This window comes from Sus scrofa, chromosome 17 (genome assembly GCF_054392235.1).
Source record: "Sus scrofa isolate SSC_HxYL_T2T_F1_AM1 chromosome 17, Sscrofa_HxYL_maternal_Yorkshire_Landrace_v2.0, whole genome shotgun sequence".
Classification (NCBI taxonomy): Eukaryota; Metazoa; Chordata; class Mammalia; order Artiodactyla; family Suidae; genus Sus; species Sus scrofa.
In genome coordinates this window covers 69,286,799-69,306,240 of record NC_139399.1, presented here as the reverse complement: position 1 = coordinate 69,306,240, position 19,442 = coordinate 69,286,799, and the positions used below count along the sequence as shown (strand labels likewise).

The window sequence follows — 19,442 nt, the reverse complement described above, 5'->3', positions numbered from 1 at the left end:
CTCCGCGCCGGGCCCGCCGCGGCCGCCGCCGCCGCACCGCCCCCCGCGCCCGGCCGTCGGTGGTTCGGCCCGGCCCCGCCCCGGCGCGCGCACGTCGCCCGACGCCGCCTTACGCCCGCCTTACGCCAGCAGCGCAGTCGGCGGCGCCGGGGGCGGACGGGCGCGCGGCGCGGGCGCGGGCGCGGGCGCAGCGACGTCGTGAATCGCGGGCTGCGCGGGCCGTGAGTGTGCGCTTTTCCCGGGTCCGGCCGCGTCGCCCCGCCGGCATGAGCTACGACCGCGCCATCACCGTCTTTTCGCCCGACGGCCACCTCTTCCAAGTGGAGTACGCGCAGGAGGCCGTGAAGAAGGGCTCGACTGCGGTGAGCGGCGGCCCCGCGGGGCCTGCACGTCCGGGGATGGGCAGGGCCCGGGCGGCTGGGGAGGCCGCGCTGACCGGCGCCGAGTGCTTCGGGCTCGGGTAGCACAGGGGCGGGGGGGCGCACGGCAGCCGTCACGTGGGGCTTGCTTCGGGAAGGGGCGCTGCGGACCGTGGCCTGCAGACCGCAGGCCTTGGGGCTCCTCCGGTGTCCGGAGCCGAGCGCGCCTGCCGGCGGCGCCATTTTGGGGGTTCGGGGGCCGCGGCTGGGCGGGTGGGGGGGGCTCCGAGCGGCGGGCCAGCCCCTTACCCGGAACGCGCCTTAAGGCACCAAATGACTTGCGCGAACGGCATGCGGACCGCTCCCAGTGAGGGGGCTTCCCCGACCAGGAAAGCAGTGGGCCGGCTTCGAGGACAAAGGGCGGCCGCCGGGCTCAGCAGCAGCCCTGCCGTCCCCGGGCAGCCCGGCGCAGCTGGCAGGCCCCTCCGGGTGTGACCGCCCCCCTCGTCCCCTCGCACCTGAGCGCGGCTGTCGTTTAGGCCGCGGTTTGAAACGTAAATGCAATGGTGCCTTCAGTACGCTTGGCAGTTTGCTTATTGGCTAAACTGTACGATGGTTTTTATTTTATTATTTGGTGTGTCAGAGGTTTGGCCAGAGAGAAAACACACGATTCTGTGAATCTTGGAAGTATTTTCATCTCTTGAACCTCTTCTGCAATGGGGGCCCCAAATCCACCTTGCGACCTATTTCAGCTTAGAGACTAGTGGGGGAGTCGCCTGACACCTGTCTCCCCCCGCCCCCATTGCATGTGGGGCCCGCCGGCAGGCTACCTTTCTTTAACCAGCGCCTCTGAGCAGGGCCTTCTTGTCTTTGGGAGCTTTAAAGACCAGGTCAGTTTGTAGGAAAGTTGCTTGAAACTTGGAAACACAGCCGACCAGGGCTTCTCTGCAGCCCAGGGGCCGTTTGGCAACGGCCAGGAGACTTGTAGAGGCAGAGGCCGGGCGGACGGTAAGCATCCTTCAGTGAGCCGGGCCGCCCTCACATCCAAGAATTGGCGGGCCCGGTGCCCACCGTCCTGAGGCTCAGAAGCCCTGCTCTGGGCTCGGGCGGATGTCGCTCTGCCCAGTGACCGTCTCATGCGCCAGCGGCTGCTGTTCCCATTGAGGGCTGTCGACAGGCAATCGTGATTTTTTTCCCCATGTGCGTAAGACATCCTTCTACCTGCGAAGCGACAGCCAGAAACAGCCAGTGGCCTCCCGGGGGTAGCTGACACGTCCACCTGGTCACATCAGGCACTTGCCCACTGCCGTGCACACAGGTTACCGAAGTGCGGGAGCGGGGAGGGTTTGGGTGTGACTTCACAGCCACGCAACACTGCTTTCAGGACAGCTATTTCTGTGTTAAGGACTCAGGCCTAAAGGCTTTACGCCGAATTCCGAATCATGGGGTTGAAGGGGCACATACACGTGGGTCACACACGGTGGTGGTTTTCAGTTGAACTGAAACTGAAGCCTAAGGCCCAAGAGTGGGCACCTGGCTGGCGACGCCTGAGGTAGTTGTGCACAAGCGGATCCAGCCCCACGGTTTGCAGGCTGTGCGTGCCCCCTGCCCCAGTGGTCATGGGGCCACGGCAACAGCCGCTCTTCGTGCTCTGGGCTGGGATCGCGTCACACGTTTAAGTGCCACGGTGATGCCCGTTGAAGGTTGGCGTCCGCGGAAGGGACATCGTCGTCCTCGGCGTGGAGAAGAAGTCGGTGGCCAGGCTGCAGGACGAGCGGACCGTGCGGAAGATCTGCGCCCTGGACGACAACGTCTGCATGGCGTTCGCGGGTGAGCCTGGGGCCGGGGCTCTCCTCCTGCCTCCTACGAGGGTCACCCGGGGAAGCGCTGCCGGGGACGCCCACGCCGGGGAACAGACCGTTTCCAAGAAACAGGTGCGGCCCGCTTCTTGGGCGGGAGGGTCCCTCTCCGGTGGCTGACGCACAGGCTCTCAGCAGACGCCCCGGGGTGAGGGGCTGTGCGGTGGCCCCGTGCTTTCAGCGGCATGTCGCCGTGGGAAAGGTGGGGCCGTCCGGCGCTCTGCTGTCAGGTGCGGTCAGCTCCTGTGGTTCCGCTCATCTCCCTCCTCGGCAGGGAGCGCCCGGTTTACCCAAACCAGAGGTTGACTTGCTTTGTCCCGGGACGCGTGCTGGTCGCCCGCCCAGCTTTCTCAGAGAAGCGCGTGGGGGCTGCTGCTTCCGCCGCCAGTCACTCAGGCGCCGCGCTGGGAACCGGGAGCCGGTCTTAGAAGCTGCCAGAGGTTGACTGCTGGTTTGGACCACTGACCGGAAGGTGGGGCTCAGGCTAGCTCTCCGGTCACCGCAGGCCTCACCGCGGACGCACGGATAGTCATCAACAGGGCGCGGGTGGAGTGCCAGAGCCACCGGCTGACCGTGGAGGACCCGGTCACTGTGGAGTACATCACCCGCTACATCGCCAGCCTGAAGCAGGTAGGCGCCGCCTGCCCTGGGTCGGCTCCCGTCACGGGGCCATCACCAGTCAGTGTCCTGCTGCGGGTGCGTCACAGGGGTTCAGCAGCAGCCTCACGGGGTGGTCCTCGCCTGCCTCGTGTAACTTCCCATCCTTCGCCTAGTGGTACCTGAAATTTTCTTCTTACGAGGTGATGTTGGCTCATCTCTGGAGGGAAACGCTGTGGCTTTTGTCATGCCCTCCCCAATGATCAGTCACCAGGCAGGTGCGAGGCGCTGACAGTCCCCCTACCCTGGTGACATTCTGGTCACCTGTGAACTGAGTGTGTCTGCGGCAAAGTAGCCCCAGGTTGCCCCGGCCGTGCTCCAGGGGGACGTGCAGCCAGGGTGTGAGGAATGCTGAAAGCCGCTGGCCCGTGTCATGTCTCACCTGAACTGCGAACAACCCGCATGTGGGCTTGCTTTAGGGCCCCCCCTTTCCTGAACCCAGTGTCTGGGAGCACCATGTGTGTTTTACTTGGGTCGTCTGGGGAGTTTGTGCCAAGACAACCGTCCTGTGTCTGTCTGTCCACTAGCGCTACACACAGAGCAACGGTCGCAGGCCCTTTGGGATCTCCGCCCTCATCGTGGGTTTTGACTTTGACGGCACCCCCAGACTCTACCAGACGGACCCCTCAGGGACCTACCACGCCTGGAAGGTGAGTCCCTGGCGCAGCAGGGGCCCTCGGGCCATCCTGCCGGTAGCAGCAGCTCTGAGCTGGCCTAGGTGAGTGTGTGCACACACTAGCTGTCATGGGAGCTGTGGTCAGCAGGTGTGCTACTTGGGAGAAAGGGACCGCGCGGTGCAAGGTACGCGTCTTTCATCAGTAGCGGCTCGTTCTTCATGGAGAACTGCCCCAATGAGCCCTTTGCAAAAAGCAGCCAGAGGGCAGGGCCTGGCATCCAGGCTGCCTCACCTCAGCCCATGGCAGCAGAGCGGGAGCAGGGCAGCAGTGGCCCACGGGGGGTGGGCAGCATGTTCTCGGGCCAGCTCCAGACTGCCACACGCTGCGTGGCACCTCCCCCTTCCAGGCCAATGCTATAGGCCGGGGCGCCAAATCTGTGCGTGAGTTTCTGGAGAAGAATTACACCGACGAAGCCATTGAAACGGACGGTCTGACTATTAAGCTGGTTATCAAGGCCCTGCTGGAAGTAAGTGCCCGTCTGGGCTCTGGGCAGGACGGTGAGGACGCCCGTGCCCTGGCAGTGGAACTTGGGCTGGGCGGAGGGACGGCCTGGACGGGGCAGCTGGGTTGGACTTGGGGGTGCTGGTGGGTGAAAGCAAAGCAGCATCGGGGGTGTGCCTGGGAGGCCACGCTGGGTCCGGGCTGCAGGGTCAGGCGCATCCCCGCCGTGCAGGACGGGCCCAGCAGCGCAGAGAACTTGGCACATGGACGTGCAGCTGGGACACAAGCTGTGGGGGGCGTGGGGGCTGGGCTGCCCACGGCGTTTCAGGGCAGGCTTAGCCCACTGGGCCTTGAGCTGATTCTCACGCCCTTCACTCCCGTCCCAGGTGGTGCAGTCAGGCGGCAAAAACATTGAACTTGCTGTCATGCGGCGAGATCAGCCCCTCAAGGTAACTGCTGACGTGGTTTGCTGTGCGTGCCTGTGGTCGGGGCAGGGGTGGGGACAGGCCATTCTGCATCAAAGTTCTTTCCAAGGAAACCCCACAAACACGAGTTCAAAAGAACTCATCCCAGTGTCGTGGCACAGTGGAAACGAACCCGCCCAGGAACCATGAGGCTGCGGGTTCAAGCCCTGGCCTTGCTCAGGGGGTTAAGGATCTGGTGTTGCCGTGTGCTGTGGTGCAGAGCGCAGACGCGGCTCGGATCCCGCGTTGCTGTTGCTGGGGTGTAGGCCGGCAGCTACAGTTCAGATTCGACCCCTAGCCTGGGGTCCTCCATATGCCGCGGGTGCAGCCCTAAAAGAACAACAACAAAAATCATCCCGTGTCCACCTCTTAGCGGAAACCACTGTGCACCTTCACTTCTGCTCTTCAAACAAACACCTGCACTTCAGCGCCTGCTGTTCCCGGGGTCAGGTGTGGTGGCGTCACTTTCCCGGAGGGGCAGCCAGGCTCCCTCTCTGGGCCCCCATGTGGCCTGGGGAGCTAACCATAAACCGTTTTTTGGTAGATTTTAAATCCTGAGGAAATTGAGAAGTACGTTGCTGAGATTGAAAAAGAGAAAGAAGAGAACGAAAAGAAGAAGCAGAAGAAGGCGTCGTGATGAATGGAAGCTCGCTCGCAGTGATTTTTAAATTTACATCATGGGCGATTCTCAGAATGACACGCAGGCGTCTCCCCTCCCGTCTTACTGTCCACGCGTGCCCTACAATAAACCTGCACGTTTTTAACCTTTCTTCCAGCGTCCAGTCCTTGAGGTGCTGACAGTCCTTTAGAAAGCGCACTCCCTTGGGGTCTGGCACTTTCCTTCTGGCCCGTATTGCCAGGCTCTAGACGGCGGAGGGTGAGCGTGGCTCCTCCTTGGGGGCTGAGAGGGCCTCACGGGGTCCACCTGCTGCGGGCGGAGGCGCCGCGGATGCCGAAACTTGGGGTCCCTCCTTGAGGACCAGGGCAGCATGCTTCTTCGTGGGCCTTTGCTCACGTCCTTAATGAAGATGCGAAGTCACGGCAAGCAGCACTCGGTTTAAACCCTGGAATTCATGTGCGGAGCAGCAGCCACAGCCCAGTCCCGATTTTCTGGTTTAGCAGATCAGGTCAACACACCGCTTTGCCTTGAGATTTCCTGCTGTTTCTGCCTCTTGTTTTTTTTAGCTGTGCCCCCACGGCACGTGGAAGTCAGAGGTCAGGGCCAAGCCACAGCTACAGCAAGCTGTCCAGGCTGGGCTGGGGATCGAACCTGCATCCCAGGGCTCCTGAAATACCACCAGTGCCATCACATACCACCAGTGCCATCAGCAAGAACAGAAGCCACAGCGGGAATTCCCACCTTTTTTTTTTTTTTTCCGGGCCACTCTTGCGGATGGACGGCACCTGCCACTGGGCCACCTGAGTGGAAGGGATGCAGTTAGGAAGCGTCCCCTTCCTCTCCGTGAGCCATCATCTCACGTGCTCGGGCCCCTGCGGCCGGCGGCCACTGCACCAGACAGAGCACATTAGCAGCTTCTCTGCGTGGCTCTGGAAGCTGGACAGGTGGAGTCTTTGTTTCCATTAAGTTTTGGGTGTGGTTTTTTTTTTTGGTCTTCTTGCCTTTTCTAGGGCTGCTCCCGCAGCACATGGAGGTTCTCAGGCTAGGGGTTGAATCTGAACTGTAGCTGCCGGCCTACACCACAGCCACAGCAACGCGGGATCCGAGCCACATCTGCGACCTACACCGCAGCTCATGGCAACGCCGGATCCTTAACCCACTGAGCAAGGCCAGGGATCAAACCCGCCACCTCGTGGTTCCTGGTCGGATTCGTTAACCACTGAGCCACGACGGGAACTCCCCGCCCTTGCTTTTTTTAAATGAGCAAGATCACCCTTTAGCTTCCAGCCCAGGGGCAGGGTAAGCGTTTTGCCTTTACAAAAAAACCCTAACCAGCCCTTGACCTGCACAGCTGGGGCCCTGCGGCTGGAGATGGTGCGGCTTTCTGGCTCCTGGGCCCTGGGGCTGCCTGTCTCTTCCAACCACCCTGGTAGGACTCAGGGCCCTGCTGCTCCCCACAGGTCCTCCTGCTCTGGGTTTCGGGCTTCTGGAGAGGAGTAAAAAGGCCCACATACATTTTAAAGTCTAGCTGTCCATGTGACTATCAGTTTGCATTTTCAAGAGCAAGGTTAGTCACAGGAGGTAAACTAGGAGTTAACGTATTCAGACTCTCTAGCAGGGAAACAGCCGCTTCGCTCAGCTGCCGCATCACCTACCTAAGATTAACTGCATGTGGCAGCTAAACTATGGAAGGCTTTTCTTTTGACTGGGTCAGGACGTTAGAGCTCACCAGATGAAAGGCTGCCGAGAATGTAGTCAAATTCTGAAACTACTGCCGGTGCTCAGGATCTGCGGGGAGGAGGTGACGGGCCGGGACACGAGGCTGGCCCACGCTGGCCTGCTGCCCGCCCCTGACGGGTCCTGAAACATCAGAACGTGAGGACTCTGGGGAGCGTGGACGCTGCACTGAAGCAGCAAAGGGGCCACTTCTGAAACCGGTTTTGTAGCTAGTTTATGTCCAAAGTCTGGAGAACAGCAGCAGTCACCCCTGGAGGCCTCGCTCCAGGACACCAGACGTCCCGAGTCCCACCAGCTCAAGGCCTGAGGAGCACCCCCCTTGAGAGGGCGTGTCAGGCGGGAGGCGATGCGGGCACTTTCGAAGCAGAAAGTCTCCAAGGTTTGCATGTTTATTTGTAATTACAAGTTTACACGACTCCAACCGGGCAGCCCACTGCTATGCTCTAACGCTTAGCCACTGAGTGCTGCAAAAATAAACCTAAGCTTTTACGGTAACTTAATCAATGCACAACTAAAACCTTTACAGCTACTGAAGGGATTTAGTCACCAAGGTGTTCTCACCCGCGATGCCCTGTCACCTGAGGGCACATGCTTCTACTAAGTCGGACCGTTACTCATGCAGCGAATTTATACTCCCCGCCTCCCGCCACCCACCAGTCAAACAAAAACACACAACTATTTACAACTGAGAAAAGAAGCTCTCGGTCAACCGACCTTGCAAAAAAAGACTGGCTCGCTTCCAAGTGGATGGGACACTGAACAGTGTCCTGCCAGAGGCCAACAGCGACTGGCTTGGGCCAGGGGTGGGCAGCGGGGGCAGGGAGGCCACGGGGGCGCTGGTCCTAGGCATTCACCCTCAACCCTGACTGCTCTGGAAGCCAGGCTCCAAGTGACAGCCCCCAGCTCCCGCTGCAGGCCCTTCCTACCCTTGGAGGAGCCCCACCCGCCAGCCCCTCCCTCGACGCCAGCTCGGCTGGTACAACATGATCCGCGGGGCTCCCCACTTCCCCTGCCCCAGGCCCGCCCGCCCCCACGCGCCCCCACGCTGCCCAGGCCTGGCTCCTGGGCCCCACCTGTGGCACCAGCGGCCAAATGGGTTACAGAGATGTGCTTGGTTGCTGCATTTGCCAAATGAAATTTGGTTCCACTTTAAAAATCAAAGCTGTCCAAAAAGGTCACAAAACGAGGACCAAACTTTCGCTCTAGAAACCTGTCTGCAAAATACCAAAACCGTACAATCAGGCTGTACGCAACTAAAAAGGAGAGAGGCCAAGAAACCTCAAAGAGGTTACCTATGAACGCTCTCCCCAAAACACGTGGTGCTCACTCAGCCCACATCCAAGTTCAGTTCTGTCCAAAACGTAAGTCGTGGCATGAAAATCTTCCAAACCCGGAAAACCAAGCGCCGCACGTCGCCCCGTAAGCGCAGCGTTCGTCGTCCTCGCGGACACCGCCCGCGAACGCGCTGCTCCAAGCACCTGCGAGGGGGACCGACACCGTGAGCAGGGGCCGCCCGGCCAGGGCTTCGCGGACCGTCCCGTCGCAACCCGCAGGCACCGCGGTGGTTCAGGGGAGGCAGCTCCAGGTCCCACCACCTGGCAGGGGGCAGGGCAGCACCGGGCACCCCTGGAGCCCGCTTACCACCCAGACCCTGAAAGGCACACGGGTGTCCCTGGACCCGGTTAAGATGCTGACCCTGGGTCAGGCCTGGGCCCCTGGGGCTGTAACCACCTCCCCCAGTAGGAAGCACCCAGCCCCCTGGCACCTGCACCTTCACTCGGACAGCCCGCCGCCCCCCTTCCCCCACTGGCTGATCCCAAGGGACCTCAGTTTGGCCTCAACACCTCCCGGCTTCTCCGACCGGGGCCTCCCCATCCCCACGCCCTCCCCAGAGGTCCGGAAGCCCCTCACTCACCAGCAGCCGCCTCCTTACACCCTGCCGGTCCCAGCTCTGTGGGAAGTTGGGTTACGACGGGCTGTGCCGTTGCCCCTGCCCCCTCGAAATCCACCCCGGAAACTACGGCCCCGGAGCAACCTTCCCGACACCCCAAAGGTCTCCGTGTTGAGCTTCCTCTCCTCTGCCCACGTGGTTCGCCTGGAACTGAACCACAGACAGAGCACGTGAACCTGACCGCAGCCACCCCCTCCAGACCCTCCCACACGCCTGGGAGGAAGAAAGCACAGGTGCGCGGATGGGGGCCACACAGCCAGGACCCGGTACTGCAAAGGCTCCAGCCCCGTTTCCCACCCAGGCCTGCCTCCCTCTGGACAGGGCTGCTGGGGTGCAACTCTCACACCCACGTCATCTAAGGCCAGCATGTGCCACCCGCATGCCACAAGGGCAGCCCCGGCGACGGGGAAGGCTCCAGGACCTGAAGCAGATGGGGGACCCCTCCAAAAAGTTTCTAGGAGCTGAGGAGGGGCGGGGTAGACAGACAGGGTCCCCAGGAACACGACGCTTCGGCACCACCCGCCCCCGTGCCGCGCGGCAGCCCCCCCTGTGCCAGCGCTGGGTGTCCCGGGGCTGATCACAAGCCACTCTCAGGCAACACACCCAGCCCCACCCCTGCCCTGCCGCGCCCGGGCCTCCTGGCTTGAGGTGGCAGCAACCGTGCCCTCGGTCAGCCTGGCTCTGCTCACATCCCACCAGCAAACCAGCAGCCCACCTGAAGCACACGTTTGAGGCCAAGCCCTCCTCCTCCCCGGCGCCCCCCAAAAGCATCTGATGTGACCACTCGGCCTTCGTGCCTGCCCCATCTCAGTGTGTTCTCAACTACCAGCAACGAAACTGCAGAAGTCACGACGCCCCCAAGGCTCATGGATGAAAGCCAGCAGGGACCACGACCCACAGAACCTGGCACGGACCCCTCCCGCGGTCAGGCCCCTGCCCGACCCGGCCTCCGCCCCGCCCCTCGCTTCTGCGCGTGCTGGCTCCGAACCCTCCCGAGACCTCAGGGCCACTCTCCGTACCCCCCCACCCCCCGGCCCGGTTTTCCCTCACACACTGTCACCTGTGCACGCATCTTCTAGTCCCTCTTGCCCATGGAGGGCAGGGCGGAGGGGACCCCGGCTGTTTCGGCTGTGCCCTCCGTGTCCCGCACACTGGGCCTGCCTCTGCCCTCACACAACAAGCGGCTCCGAGTTTCTGTACTGCAGACCCCGCTACAGACCCTGCTTACTGTCCAGCTTGTTCTGGGGCAGCATGTGGGCACCAGCGGTCGGGCACCCATGACAGAGGGCCCGGCCTCTACCAAGGAGGTACCCCGGACATGCTGCCGCAGGCAACAAGGGCCTCGGGCCACCAGGCTCAGACCAAGCAGCAGATCAGGGCCGGGCGCGAGAGGACCGAATGTGGAGGTGGCCACGCCGCGGGGGGCCGTGGGCCCAGGCTTCACGCAGAAGGGGCCGCTGAGCACGAAGAGCCCGTGACTGCCAGGGCTCCCCACGCCACCACCGACGGCTGGCACCGGGCCCAATCTAACCGCTGTGGAAAGACGCGAGCAGGACCCGAAGCGGTGGCCCTTGAGCGTCGGCGCTGGCTTCGGTCTTCGAGAGAGCAGCCCCGGCCTCGGGGCTCAGAGGCGAGCGCGCGTCCCCAGCCCCGGCCTGACCTGGTCTTGAGCTCGGAGGAGATGTTGTCGAAGAAAGACTTGGACTTGTCGTAGTAGCAGTTGGGCCCCAGGTGGTCCTCCTCGGCGGGGGCCTCCTCGCTCGGGGCCACCACGGCCAGGTCCTTCTCCTCCCCCTTCTCCGCCTTGTCCTCTGCGCGGAGGAGAAGGCGCTGAGAGGCCAGGGGCCCGCGAAGCACCTCCGCCGGGACAGGGCCTCGCGGGGCCCGCCCGGCAGCCCCCCACCGCCCCGGGCGCAGGGGAACCTCCCGGAGGGGCCTGTGCCAGCGGACACCTCTCTAGCCCGTCCCTGGGCCGTGCTCCCCAGCCCCGAGCACCGTTCCCACGTCACCCGAGACTCCCCCCGGGGCCGGCGCGGCCTCCCCACCGACCAGCAGCCCGCCTCCCCGCCGTCGCCGTCTTTCCCCGACCCGCTCCATGGACACTGCCGGGTGGGGACAAACTCCAGACCTTTGAAATTCAGTTTCTTCTTAAATTCTTTGTCCAGCTCCTCCCGGTTGAACTGGGCGTTGGCGCTCTCAAAGTCGAAATCGCCTTCAAACTTGATTGTGTTTTCCTTGACGTTAGTGGGACGGCTCTGCCCTCTGGAGCGATTCCTTGTTCGTCTGTTCCCTGTGAGCAGCAAGGACAGCCACGGCTGGCCGTTACCGCGCATGGGACAGAAGACAAGCGGGGCAGAGCACGTGGAAGCAGCCGCCGAGCCTGGCCCGGACACGGTCGGCCTGGGAGGTGGGCAGCCCCGGCCAGCAGAGCGCGCCTGGGTGGTGCTCGGTGCCCTGGGGCGCAGGCAGCAGCTCTCACCCGATCGCCTCCTCTGAGGTCTTCTGTTCTCGTCGTTCACCTGCCCTGAAGTCTGCGCAGCTGGAGGCTGAACTGCATCTAAGGTGCAAAAGGGGGAGTAAGGCCAGCGCCCCCAAAGCAGAGCCCAACGAGGGGGGCAGGCGGCACCGCGGGGACAGGCAGTTGTAGCTGGCCCAGGGCCCAGGGCCCGGGGGGTGGGGGACTTCAAATGAAAAAGGAGCCCCGGAAGCGGTGAGCCACGTCGAGAACGCGGAGGAGACCCCAAGGAAGCGGGCACTCCGTACCGCTGGCCGTCTTGCTGCTGGGCGGGGCCGCGCGCCCGCTGAGCTGAGTCCCCGCCGGGCCCTTGCTGGGGAACAGCTTCTTGGCGTTCAGGTTGTCAAGAGAGCCAGTCTGGACAGCCTGCTCCACCATGGGGCTCTTCCCAACCGAGACGGACGGAAAACCAGCCCCTGAGTCGAGGAGAAGGAGGCGTTGAAGAGCAGAGCAGAGGAGAAAGGCTCGCCCCTTCCCTCCCCGAGGGCGCCTGGCAGGAGACACGCCACCGCGCCCGGAGAGGGTCCAGCAGACCTGGCTAGCGCGCCCCCCGCCATGCCAGGCCAGCCCTCTGCGCGAGCCCAGCAGCAAAAGGCCGGCAGGCTCCCCGCCCCAACGAGCCCCTCTCAGCTGTCTGGAAACAGCGCCCCAAGCCACAGAAGCTCTAACCCCGACGGGGCTCGACAGTCCCAAGATGCTGGCCAATTCACCGTCTGAGAACACGTTTCCCTCTGGTCCGTGCTGGACAAGAACCACCCCCGTCCGGCACCTTCCACAAAACGCAGTGGTCAGTCTCTCAGGTTAAATTCTAGAACCCCGCCGTCTCTGCTCCAGGCACCACAGAATCAAGAGGGTGACGTGATGATGAGAGCCGGCCAGAGAGGCAGCGGCCTGCACTCCCGCACAGGGCAAGGGCGGGCTCCCAGCCGCGCCGGCGAGGAAGGCGCCCGGGCCGGGCCCGACGTCCCGCTCGGCGGGCAGCCGCCACAGAGACGGAGGGAGCCCCATCCCAGCAGCCGCCTCCCCTGCTCCGGGATCTGGGGGCGCGGTCTAACCTGGCGCTGGGTGGGGGTGCCCAGAGCTTGGCGACGAGCCCTGGCTGTGGAGCAGCTGTGTTAAAGGGGCCTCCTGGCACGAGGGGAGACTGGCTGTTCTACCCGTTTCCTCACCCGGGACACAAGCCAGAGAAAAGACTGGCAGCCTTCTCGTAACCAGATCGAAAACCCCCGGGGCAGGGTCTACACACCGAGAGGTACTCGGAAGTGTCCCTCCGATGGGGGTTAATTAACTCGGGGCACGTCCCTGGCCCAGTGCCTCACTCGGCAGGGCCTTCCCTGCGCAGACACAGCAGCTGCTTCCTGCTCCCACCACACTGAGCAGGGCGGGGACCGCGGGCTCACCGGCTTGTTGTAAAAACAGACCAGTTAAAACAAACTCTGTCACCCTGGAGGCGGTTTTACGTAAACAGTCCTAAGAACAAGAAGCTCTCCTCCTAGATCTTTCGGGGGGAGAGACCTCACTGCTTCTTCCTCCGGGCAGAACAGCGACACGTGCAGAGCAGACTGACGGCAGCCGAGTGCCACAACCCAAGCCCCAGGGATCCCCGGGACGGTCTCCGCAAAGGTGAGAGAAGGCCAGGGATCCCCCCGAGCCGAGCCCCGCAGACAGCTGGACACAGCCGCGTTAACAGACCGGGGGTCAGGCCCGCTGTCCACCGGGTCAGCAGCTCAGGCCTGTCTGCCCACTTTGAAGAAGGTGCCTTGCTTACAAGGACACGAAGTGCCCGATTCTGTGCCCCGGATGGGTGAGGAACATGCCACACGGATCCCAGAGCATCGTGCGTGCCCCCCCTCCCCAGCCAGCGAGCCGGAGCGCGCGCAGGGCAGCAGAAGCCCCGCGACATGGTGTTCCATGCAGAGGCCGGTCGCCCACGCGGCATGGGCACAGCACAGCCTGGGCCCAGGAAGAGGGACCAGAGCCACTGCAGGTTCTCTCTGACCCTCCTTACGCCGCGGGAGCCAGTCAGGGACACACGCAGAACCAAACAGAAGCAGCTTAATCGAGGCCCGGGCTCGACACATTATCTCAAGTTATCTGCTACGGCTGCTGGCCCTCTGGTCTACTGGTTTACCCCTCGCTCTCAGGAGGCCTCGCGAGACAGCATGCAGTTCTCCAAAACTGCTGTTACCCTTGGAAGTGAGCTGGCGTGGCTCTGAGGACAAGTCAAGCTCTGAAACGGGCTGTGGAGACGGAGAAGAGCTAGGGCTGGAAGCCGCGGCCGAGGCTGGGGGGCTTACCAACTTCTCTAAAAGAAGATAAAGGAGAAAGAGCAAAAAGAAAGCATACGGATGAGTCGTGAGAAACTCGTCTCGTGCGCAGCAGGCTTGGAAAAAGCCAAGCGACCTCTCTTAGGACACTCTGCTCACCCACACCTACTCCGGAAACTGGGAGCCAGGCTGAGACAGGCCCCTGCAGCCTAGGAGCAGCAACCAAGACGATGCGCTTTTTAGAAGCACATAACTGAGTGAGCGAAGGGGGCGCTGCCTACACCTCCGTGGTTTCGACACACTGCAAACCTCCGGCCAGGGTGAGCGTCCACACGTGGCGGCAAGGACCTTACTCCAGGGTCACTCGACCCCGGGGAGACTCAACTCCTGAGCCGGGCCCTGATGGGAGGACAGCCAAGGACGGGACAGGCGGCCGCGGGCGAGAACTCCCACGTCCGCCGCAGAGCACGGGTGGCGAGGACCCTCTGAAACTGCAGACCAACCATCTCTCCTCTGAAGCAGACGTGCCACAACCTCCACCCAGACCCAAGCTGACCCCGTGAGTGAACTCCGACTCGATGCACCTGTTCCGAAGCTCGGCCCGCTGCCCCTCTCGCCCTCCACTGAGTCATTACTGAGCGCCCTGACCAGCCAGGTGCGCTGCATGAGGCGCTGAGCCCACTACAAGCCCAATGGGACAAGAGCGCCCTGTCCCCACCCTCAGGGCCTGGGGCGCACCGCCCGGATGTCACCGCACAGGCGGCTTGGCGGAGAGGGGCAGTTACTCACCTAAACCCAGGGAGGCGGCATACTGCTGGCTGAGCAGGGAGCTGGCGGCCAGCTGGCCGTAGGGCGGCATTCCTCGGAAGGGGCTGTAGGGCACGTGTGGCTGGAAGGAGGAGGCCGAGCCCGAGCCCAGGGAAGACTGAGCAACGAGACATGCACGTGAGAGCAGCTCAAGGCCCTCCTGTCCCCCTGCCCGACCCGCCAGCCAGCACTGCAGGCGCGGGAGCTTCCGGGATGGCTTCGGGCGCTCAAGGCCGCCGTCTTTATACTCCACCCCCGCTCCCCACCTGCCCCGGTGATTCAGCTCCAACTTCTAGCTCAGTCCCTCCGGTGGCTCCGCACCATCTCTCATCAGGTCGGCTAGGCTCTGAAGAGGACACGAAGACGGCACCCTCACGGTGACCCTGCCCCGACACGCAGGGGCGTGGCCGTGCAGCCTGGGAACTGCTCCCACGCCCCTTGCCTCTGGCCCCCCGCCTTCAGGCACAGAAAGGCCCCTCTGTCCCCCAAGCCCCGGCTCTGGTACTTTCCTCAAGTTCCCAAGGACCCTCACTCCAAACCTTCCATCTGGCCTGGGGCTCCTCCAGGTGCCCCCAGAGCACAAGCCCCCACCTTCTGGGGGGGGACACCCAGCCCAGGAGCCTCCTGCAGGGCGAACCGCAAAGGAGCCAGTGAGCATCCAAATGTCCAAGTCATGAAAGCATGAACCTGGACTCCCGAGCGATCCCGGGCAAGCACGCGGCACAGCAGGCAGGCCTGTGGTGGGAGCTGCAGACTCAGTGCCCACGCCGCCGCGTTAACAGCTGGACGGAGTTGGGAGAGCCAACCCTGCTGTCCCAAGTCCCCGCTAGCATCTCTGCCGCTCACAGCATGCCACAGGGGCTTCAGGCTCAGCCGACCCCAAAGGACAAACACCGTCCTGGCAGCGCGGGTGCTGCCCGACTAAAGACACTGCCCCCCCCCCAACAGCCCAGACAAAACTTAAGCCCTTTTCTCGAAGAGCTGCTCCTCGAGAGGAGCCCTCTGGCCAGACGACACCGAGTTCCACCTGGAAACCAGCGTGCCTCCGAGACAAGGCCCACGACGGACAGAACAGGTGCTGCACTCACCTGAACGATGGCGGGGTCCTGGGGCAGCGTGTGCTGGGCTTTCGGGGGTTCACACACCGTGATGTCCTTGATGTCGCTCCCCCGGAAGATGATGTACTCGTAAACCTCCTCCCTCGGCGGGGCAGGCCTGTCCGTGGGCCGGTCTTCAGTGCCGAAGGACCTCACTTTGGAGTTGAGGAAAAAGGGGCTAAGTCGCTGTCCTCCCGGAGCCGGTCCTGGCCCCCAGGCACCGGCTTCGCCACCCGACACGCCCGCAGCGGCTCCGCCCAGTGGACGATCCCTACGCGACCCCGGCGGGCAAAGCTCCAAAAGGTGCCGGGTCAACTCAGAGCCTGACAGTCGCACGGAGCTCAACGTTCTCACGTCCCAACACAGACGGCCACCAGCGCTCCCAGCCAAACAACAGCTGCTCTGCAGACCCCGTGCACATCTGACTGTGCAGATTCAACAGCCCCAGGGCTGCCTTTTGACAGAAACCTCACCACACGTCACCCCCGAGGAGTCTGCTTCCTTCTGAGAAGAGCCAGCACGTCGTGCTATCCCTGCCCTTCTGCCCACAACCAGCCTGGGAGGAGCCGCGACGGAAACAGCGGGAGAAGGGGCTGTGAACGGGGCCCCGCAGCGCCAGCGCCCATGTGGGGGTGGGGGCCGCGTTTCCAGGCTACTGACCCAATCGGCAGGGTTCAAGGAGCCCAAACAAGCATCTCCTTCTCGGGTCTCTGGGGCAGAGCTGGGCTCCAGGCAGCCTCTACCTAGTCTGAACACACTCCTGCTGAGGACCAGGGGCTACTCCGGGCCTCCGTTTCTCCAGCCAGGATCTCAAGCCAAATGCAGTCAAAAGGCAAGACTACACACGACCACGTTCCCTCATAGAGCTACACTCTCCCGGACCAACGCAGTCTATCCAAACTTCACCACCAGGCTTTAGGACGAGCCATTCCCAGAGCTGGCAACGAACTGCGACCCGAAGGCCTGGGACTCCCTCTGACATAGAAGCCTGTGTGCTGTGCCTTGAGCCTTAAAAGCCCAGCACGGCGTCTCGAGCCCGACAAGCCCCGGTAGACAAACAGGGTTTCTGCAGACCGGGCTGCCCTCGGTGCTCCTAAAAGGCGGGGAATGACACCAGCCCCCTTCCCCGAAGGAAGACAAAGAAAGTTTGAGGCCACCTCCCGCCTCCACACCCTCAGAAAGACTGGACTCCGGGAAAGCCTCAACACAGCCATCTTCCTCTAGTCTCCCAGGGACTTCGCTGCGGCCACCAGCCCCTGCAGGGAGGGGTCGGCCACAAAACGGTGAATCCGCAGGCGGAACGTCTGAATAAGGGCAGGAAAGCTATTTAAATGGGCGCTCCTAGCCGCCAGCCGACGCTCCTACCCTGGCAGGAGAATCCATTAAGACGTGGTATTTGTTCAGGCTCAAGGCCCCAGCCGCTTAATAGGTTCCAGAAAGCTTGCAGGAGTCGGGCTTTCCCAACCCCAGGCTTCTGGGGAGGCCCCAGGGAGACTCCCAGGCCCCCCGCCCCGCCCCTCCCCCGCAGGGGCCGGGTGCTCCGCGCCAGCTGGCCCCTCCGCCCGCGGGCAGGTGGGGAGGCGGCGGCCGGGCAACGCCGGCCCCCCACCTGCAGAGGTGGGCTGCGCCGCGGAGGAGGCGGCGCCGCGGGAGCTGGACCCGCCCCACCTCCCCACCCCAAGCCCGGGCTGGGCGGGCCGGCCGAGCACAATAACGCCGCCGCCGGGGGCCGGGGGCCGGGGGCCGGGGCGCCCTTTGTGCAGGCCGAGCCCCGAGGGGCCGCGGCGGCTGCCGCGCGGAGGCCCGGGGAGCGGGGCGGGGGAGGGGGCGCGCCGGGGGCGGGGAGGACGGCGGCGCAGGCCCGGCTGTTGGCGGGGGGCGGGGGCCAGGCGGTTGGGGCGGCCGCGGGGCCGCTACCTTTGGCGAGCGCCACGGTGGAGTTGTCCGTGTCGATGGTGTAGAGGATGCCCTCGTAGCGGATCTGCGCCTTGGAGATGAGGCTGATCTTGCTACCCAGGTACGGGGTGCCCGAGGAGCCGCTCATGGCGGCGGCCAGCCGGGCCCGGCCCGCTCGCCTCCGCGCGGTCGCCTCGCCGCCCGCCCCTGTGCCTCGGCGCCGCCTCACCGCCGCCCGAGGGCCTGCGCGGGTACCAGCGAACGAGCGAGCGGCGGCGGCGGCGGCGGCAGCGCGCGGCCGGGGTCTGTGAGAGACGCGCGGGGGAGGAGGGGCCGCAGCAGCCACATCCGGGGCCTGCGCCGCCACGCCCCGCCCCCGCATGCTCGCCGCCCATTGGCTCGCCGCGCCGGCCTCCCTTTAAATATGGCCGCGCCGCCGGCTTGGGGGCGGGCCCGCGCTCCGCGCCTGCGCACCCAGCGCCGCCGGCCGGGGCGGGCTTTCCCCTGCTCTCCGCCCCACTTCTCGGCCCGCTCCCGTCGGGCTCCGCGCGGGGTGGGAGCACGAGACTTGGCGGGCGGGCCTGGGGGGAGGGGTGGGAATCGACTGGGGCGGAGTGCGCGTGCGCGGGGCGGGGACGGGGCTGGGGGGCGAGCCGCACGTGTGTGTGTGGAGAGGGGCGGGGACGGGAAGCCCCGCGCGCTCTGCGCGCTCGTCTGCTCCGGACCTAGGCTCCGGGAGCTTGTAGACGCCTTTCCCGGGTCTTAGGTTTCCCCCCTACGAAAGTGTGCCCGGCAGCTTTCCCCCGCCCTGGCTGGAGAAATTGGGGCGTGTGCCCCAATTCTCCCCTCCCCCAGGGGCGAAGGCTGGGGGTTGGTCCCTTCTCCGGGGAGCGAAGTCCCTGCCCACGGAGATCTCAGTCACTGCGCCTGGGGTGAAAATGAGGCCCCAGGGGTCTCTTGCCCAGGGCGGGGGTGAAGGCAGCGGGTCAGACTCCCTGCCCACGAGGTCACCATCCGTGGAGTGAAGATCGGGAGTCCGGGGGGGCAAAGGCAGGGGCCGGGGGTCCCTGCCGGTGTGGTGAAGGCTGGAAGGGGTTCCTCCGCCGGTGGGGCGCAGTAGTAACTGCGGGGAACTAGCGCTTCCCGGCGCGTCAGCCGCTAAATATAATGTGCTGAGCGCATCGTCTCATTGAATCCCGCCCCTCCCCCAAGCGGCGGTGGCGCTCCCTGTCCCTTAAAATAAATCCCAGCCGCCCCGCCAGGGCTTCCAAGGGCCGCCTGACCTGGCCTGCTCGCTGCTGCCTCCAGCCCAGAGGCCTCGCGGCAAAATGGAGAAGCAGACCGTCCCTTTCCAGTTCGCCAGACCGTCTTCTGCCCTGCACAGCCCTTTACTCCATTAGCGCTTACGTGGGCGCTTGCTTTTTGTCTCTCTGTCCCTCCTGACATCAGATCAGGGATCAGCATTGGGTTCTGAAAAACAGGGAGGGTGACCAGCATTTTATAGAAATGAACCGGAATGAGAGAAATAGCAGAGAGCTCACCGCATAGAGTGCCGTTGCTCTGTGAAGCGTTTATTTCACTTAGATGTGTTGAAATGGGTACTTGATCAAGGTGTAAAGTATTTCTTGCTTTAAGGGCCAGAGGAAATAGTGGAAGCTGGGAGTTCCCGTCGTGGCTCAGCGGTAATGAACCAGACTAGTGTCTATGAGGACGCGGTTCGATCCCTGGCCTCGCTCAGTGGGTTAATGATCTGCCGTTGCCATGCGCTGTGGTGTAGATCCCAGGCGCCGCTCATATGCCAAGTGGCTGTGGCTGGGGCGTAGGCTGGCAGCTGTAGCTCTGAAAATTTCCACATGCCACGGTGTGGCCTTAAAAGGACCAAAAAAAAAAAAAAAAAAAAAAAAGTACAAGCCACTGTAGAGAAGTTGTGGCGCTGCGCACACAGACCTCTGACCCCCCCCCCCCCGTCTTGATCTGGAGAGACAGCAGTGGGTGATGGCTCGCAGTGAGATGGTACTTCTCTGCTCAGGAATTGAACCTGGGGCCGCTTGGGTGGAAACCAGGAATCCCAGCCACTAGACCAGCTAGAGGCTAGT

At 63.7% G+C, this 19,442-nt stretch overlaps 2 protein-coding genes across 4 annotated transcripts; one reads left to right on the top strand and one right to left on the bottom strand.

Annotated features, from left to right (window-relative positions):
- Positions 1–109: 109 nt before the first annotated feature.
- On the top strand, positions 110–5,226 carry PSMA7 (proteasome 20S subunit alpha 7). Of its 2 annotated transcripts, none has more exon segments than NM_001243652.1 (7): positions 110–362; positions 2,063–2,189; positions 2,724–2,848; positions 3,403–3,525; positions 3,899–4,018; positions 4,380–4,442; positions 5,002–5,226. In NM_001243652.1, coding segments are annotated over 7 exon segments (747 nt in total). In that variant the 5' UTR covers positions 110–266; the 3' UTR covers positions 5,095–5,226.
- Positions 5,227–7,184: 1,958 nt separating this feature from the next.
- Positions 7,185–17,686, bottom strand: LSM14B (LSM family member 14B). 2 transcript variants are annotated; one of them, XM_085003319.1, is made up of 10 exons: positions 17,368–17,686; positions 15,442–15,605; positions 14,336–14,471; positions 13,411–13,584; positions 11,528–11,695; positions 11,244–11,321; positions 10,893–11,054; positions 10,425–10,575; positions 8,729–8,914; positions 7,185–8,291 (listed from the first exon to the last, which is right to left on the bottom strand). In XM_085003319.1, the coding sequence occupies exons 1-9, from the start codon at positions 17,492–17,494 to the stop codon at positions 8,743–8,745; spliced, it is 1,332 nt and encodes a 443-aa protein (XP_084859445.1). In that variant the 5' UTR covers positions 17,495–17,686; the 3' UTR covers positions 7,185–8,291; positions 8,729–8,742. The 2 variants fall into 2 exon arrangements, with proteins under 2 accessions (XP_084859445.1, XP_020933866.1); XM_021078207.2 differs by having other exon boundaries at positions 13,468–13,584.
- Between the last annotated feature and the right edge of the window lie 1,756 nt (positions 17,687–19,442).

What these genes read in the sequence shown, in the direction of transcription:
- LSM14B (XM_085003319.1), bottom strand. Translation starts at nt 17,494, where the DNA reads ATGAGCGGCTCCTCGGGCACCCCGTACCTGGGTAGCAAGATCAGCCTC. An exon ending in AGGCCTCCTGAGAGCGAGGG is followed by an intron (nt 11,696 to 13,410) that starts GTAAACCAGTAG and finishes TCCTCGACTCAG; the next exon opens with GGGCTGGTTTTCCGTCCGTC. An exon ending in CAGCAGCAAGACGGCCAGCG is followed by an intron (nt 11,322 to 11,527) that starts GTACGGAGTGCC and finishes TTTGCACCTTAG; the next exon opens with ATGCAGTTCAGCCTCCAGCT.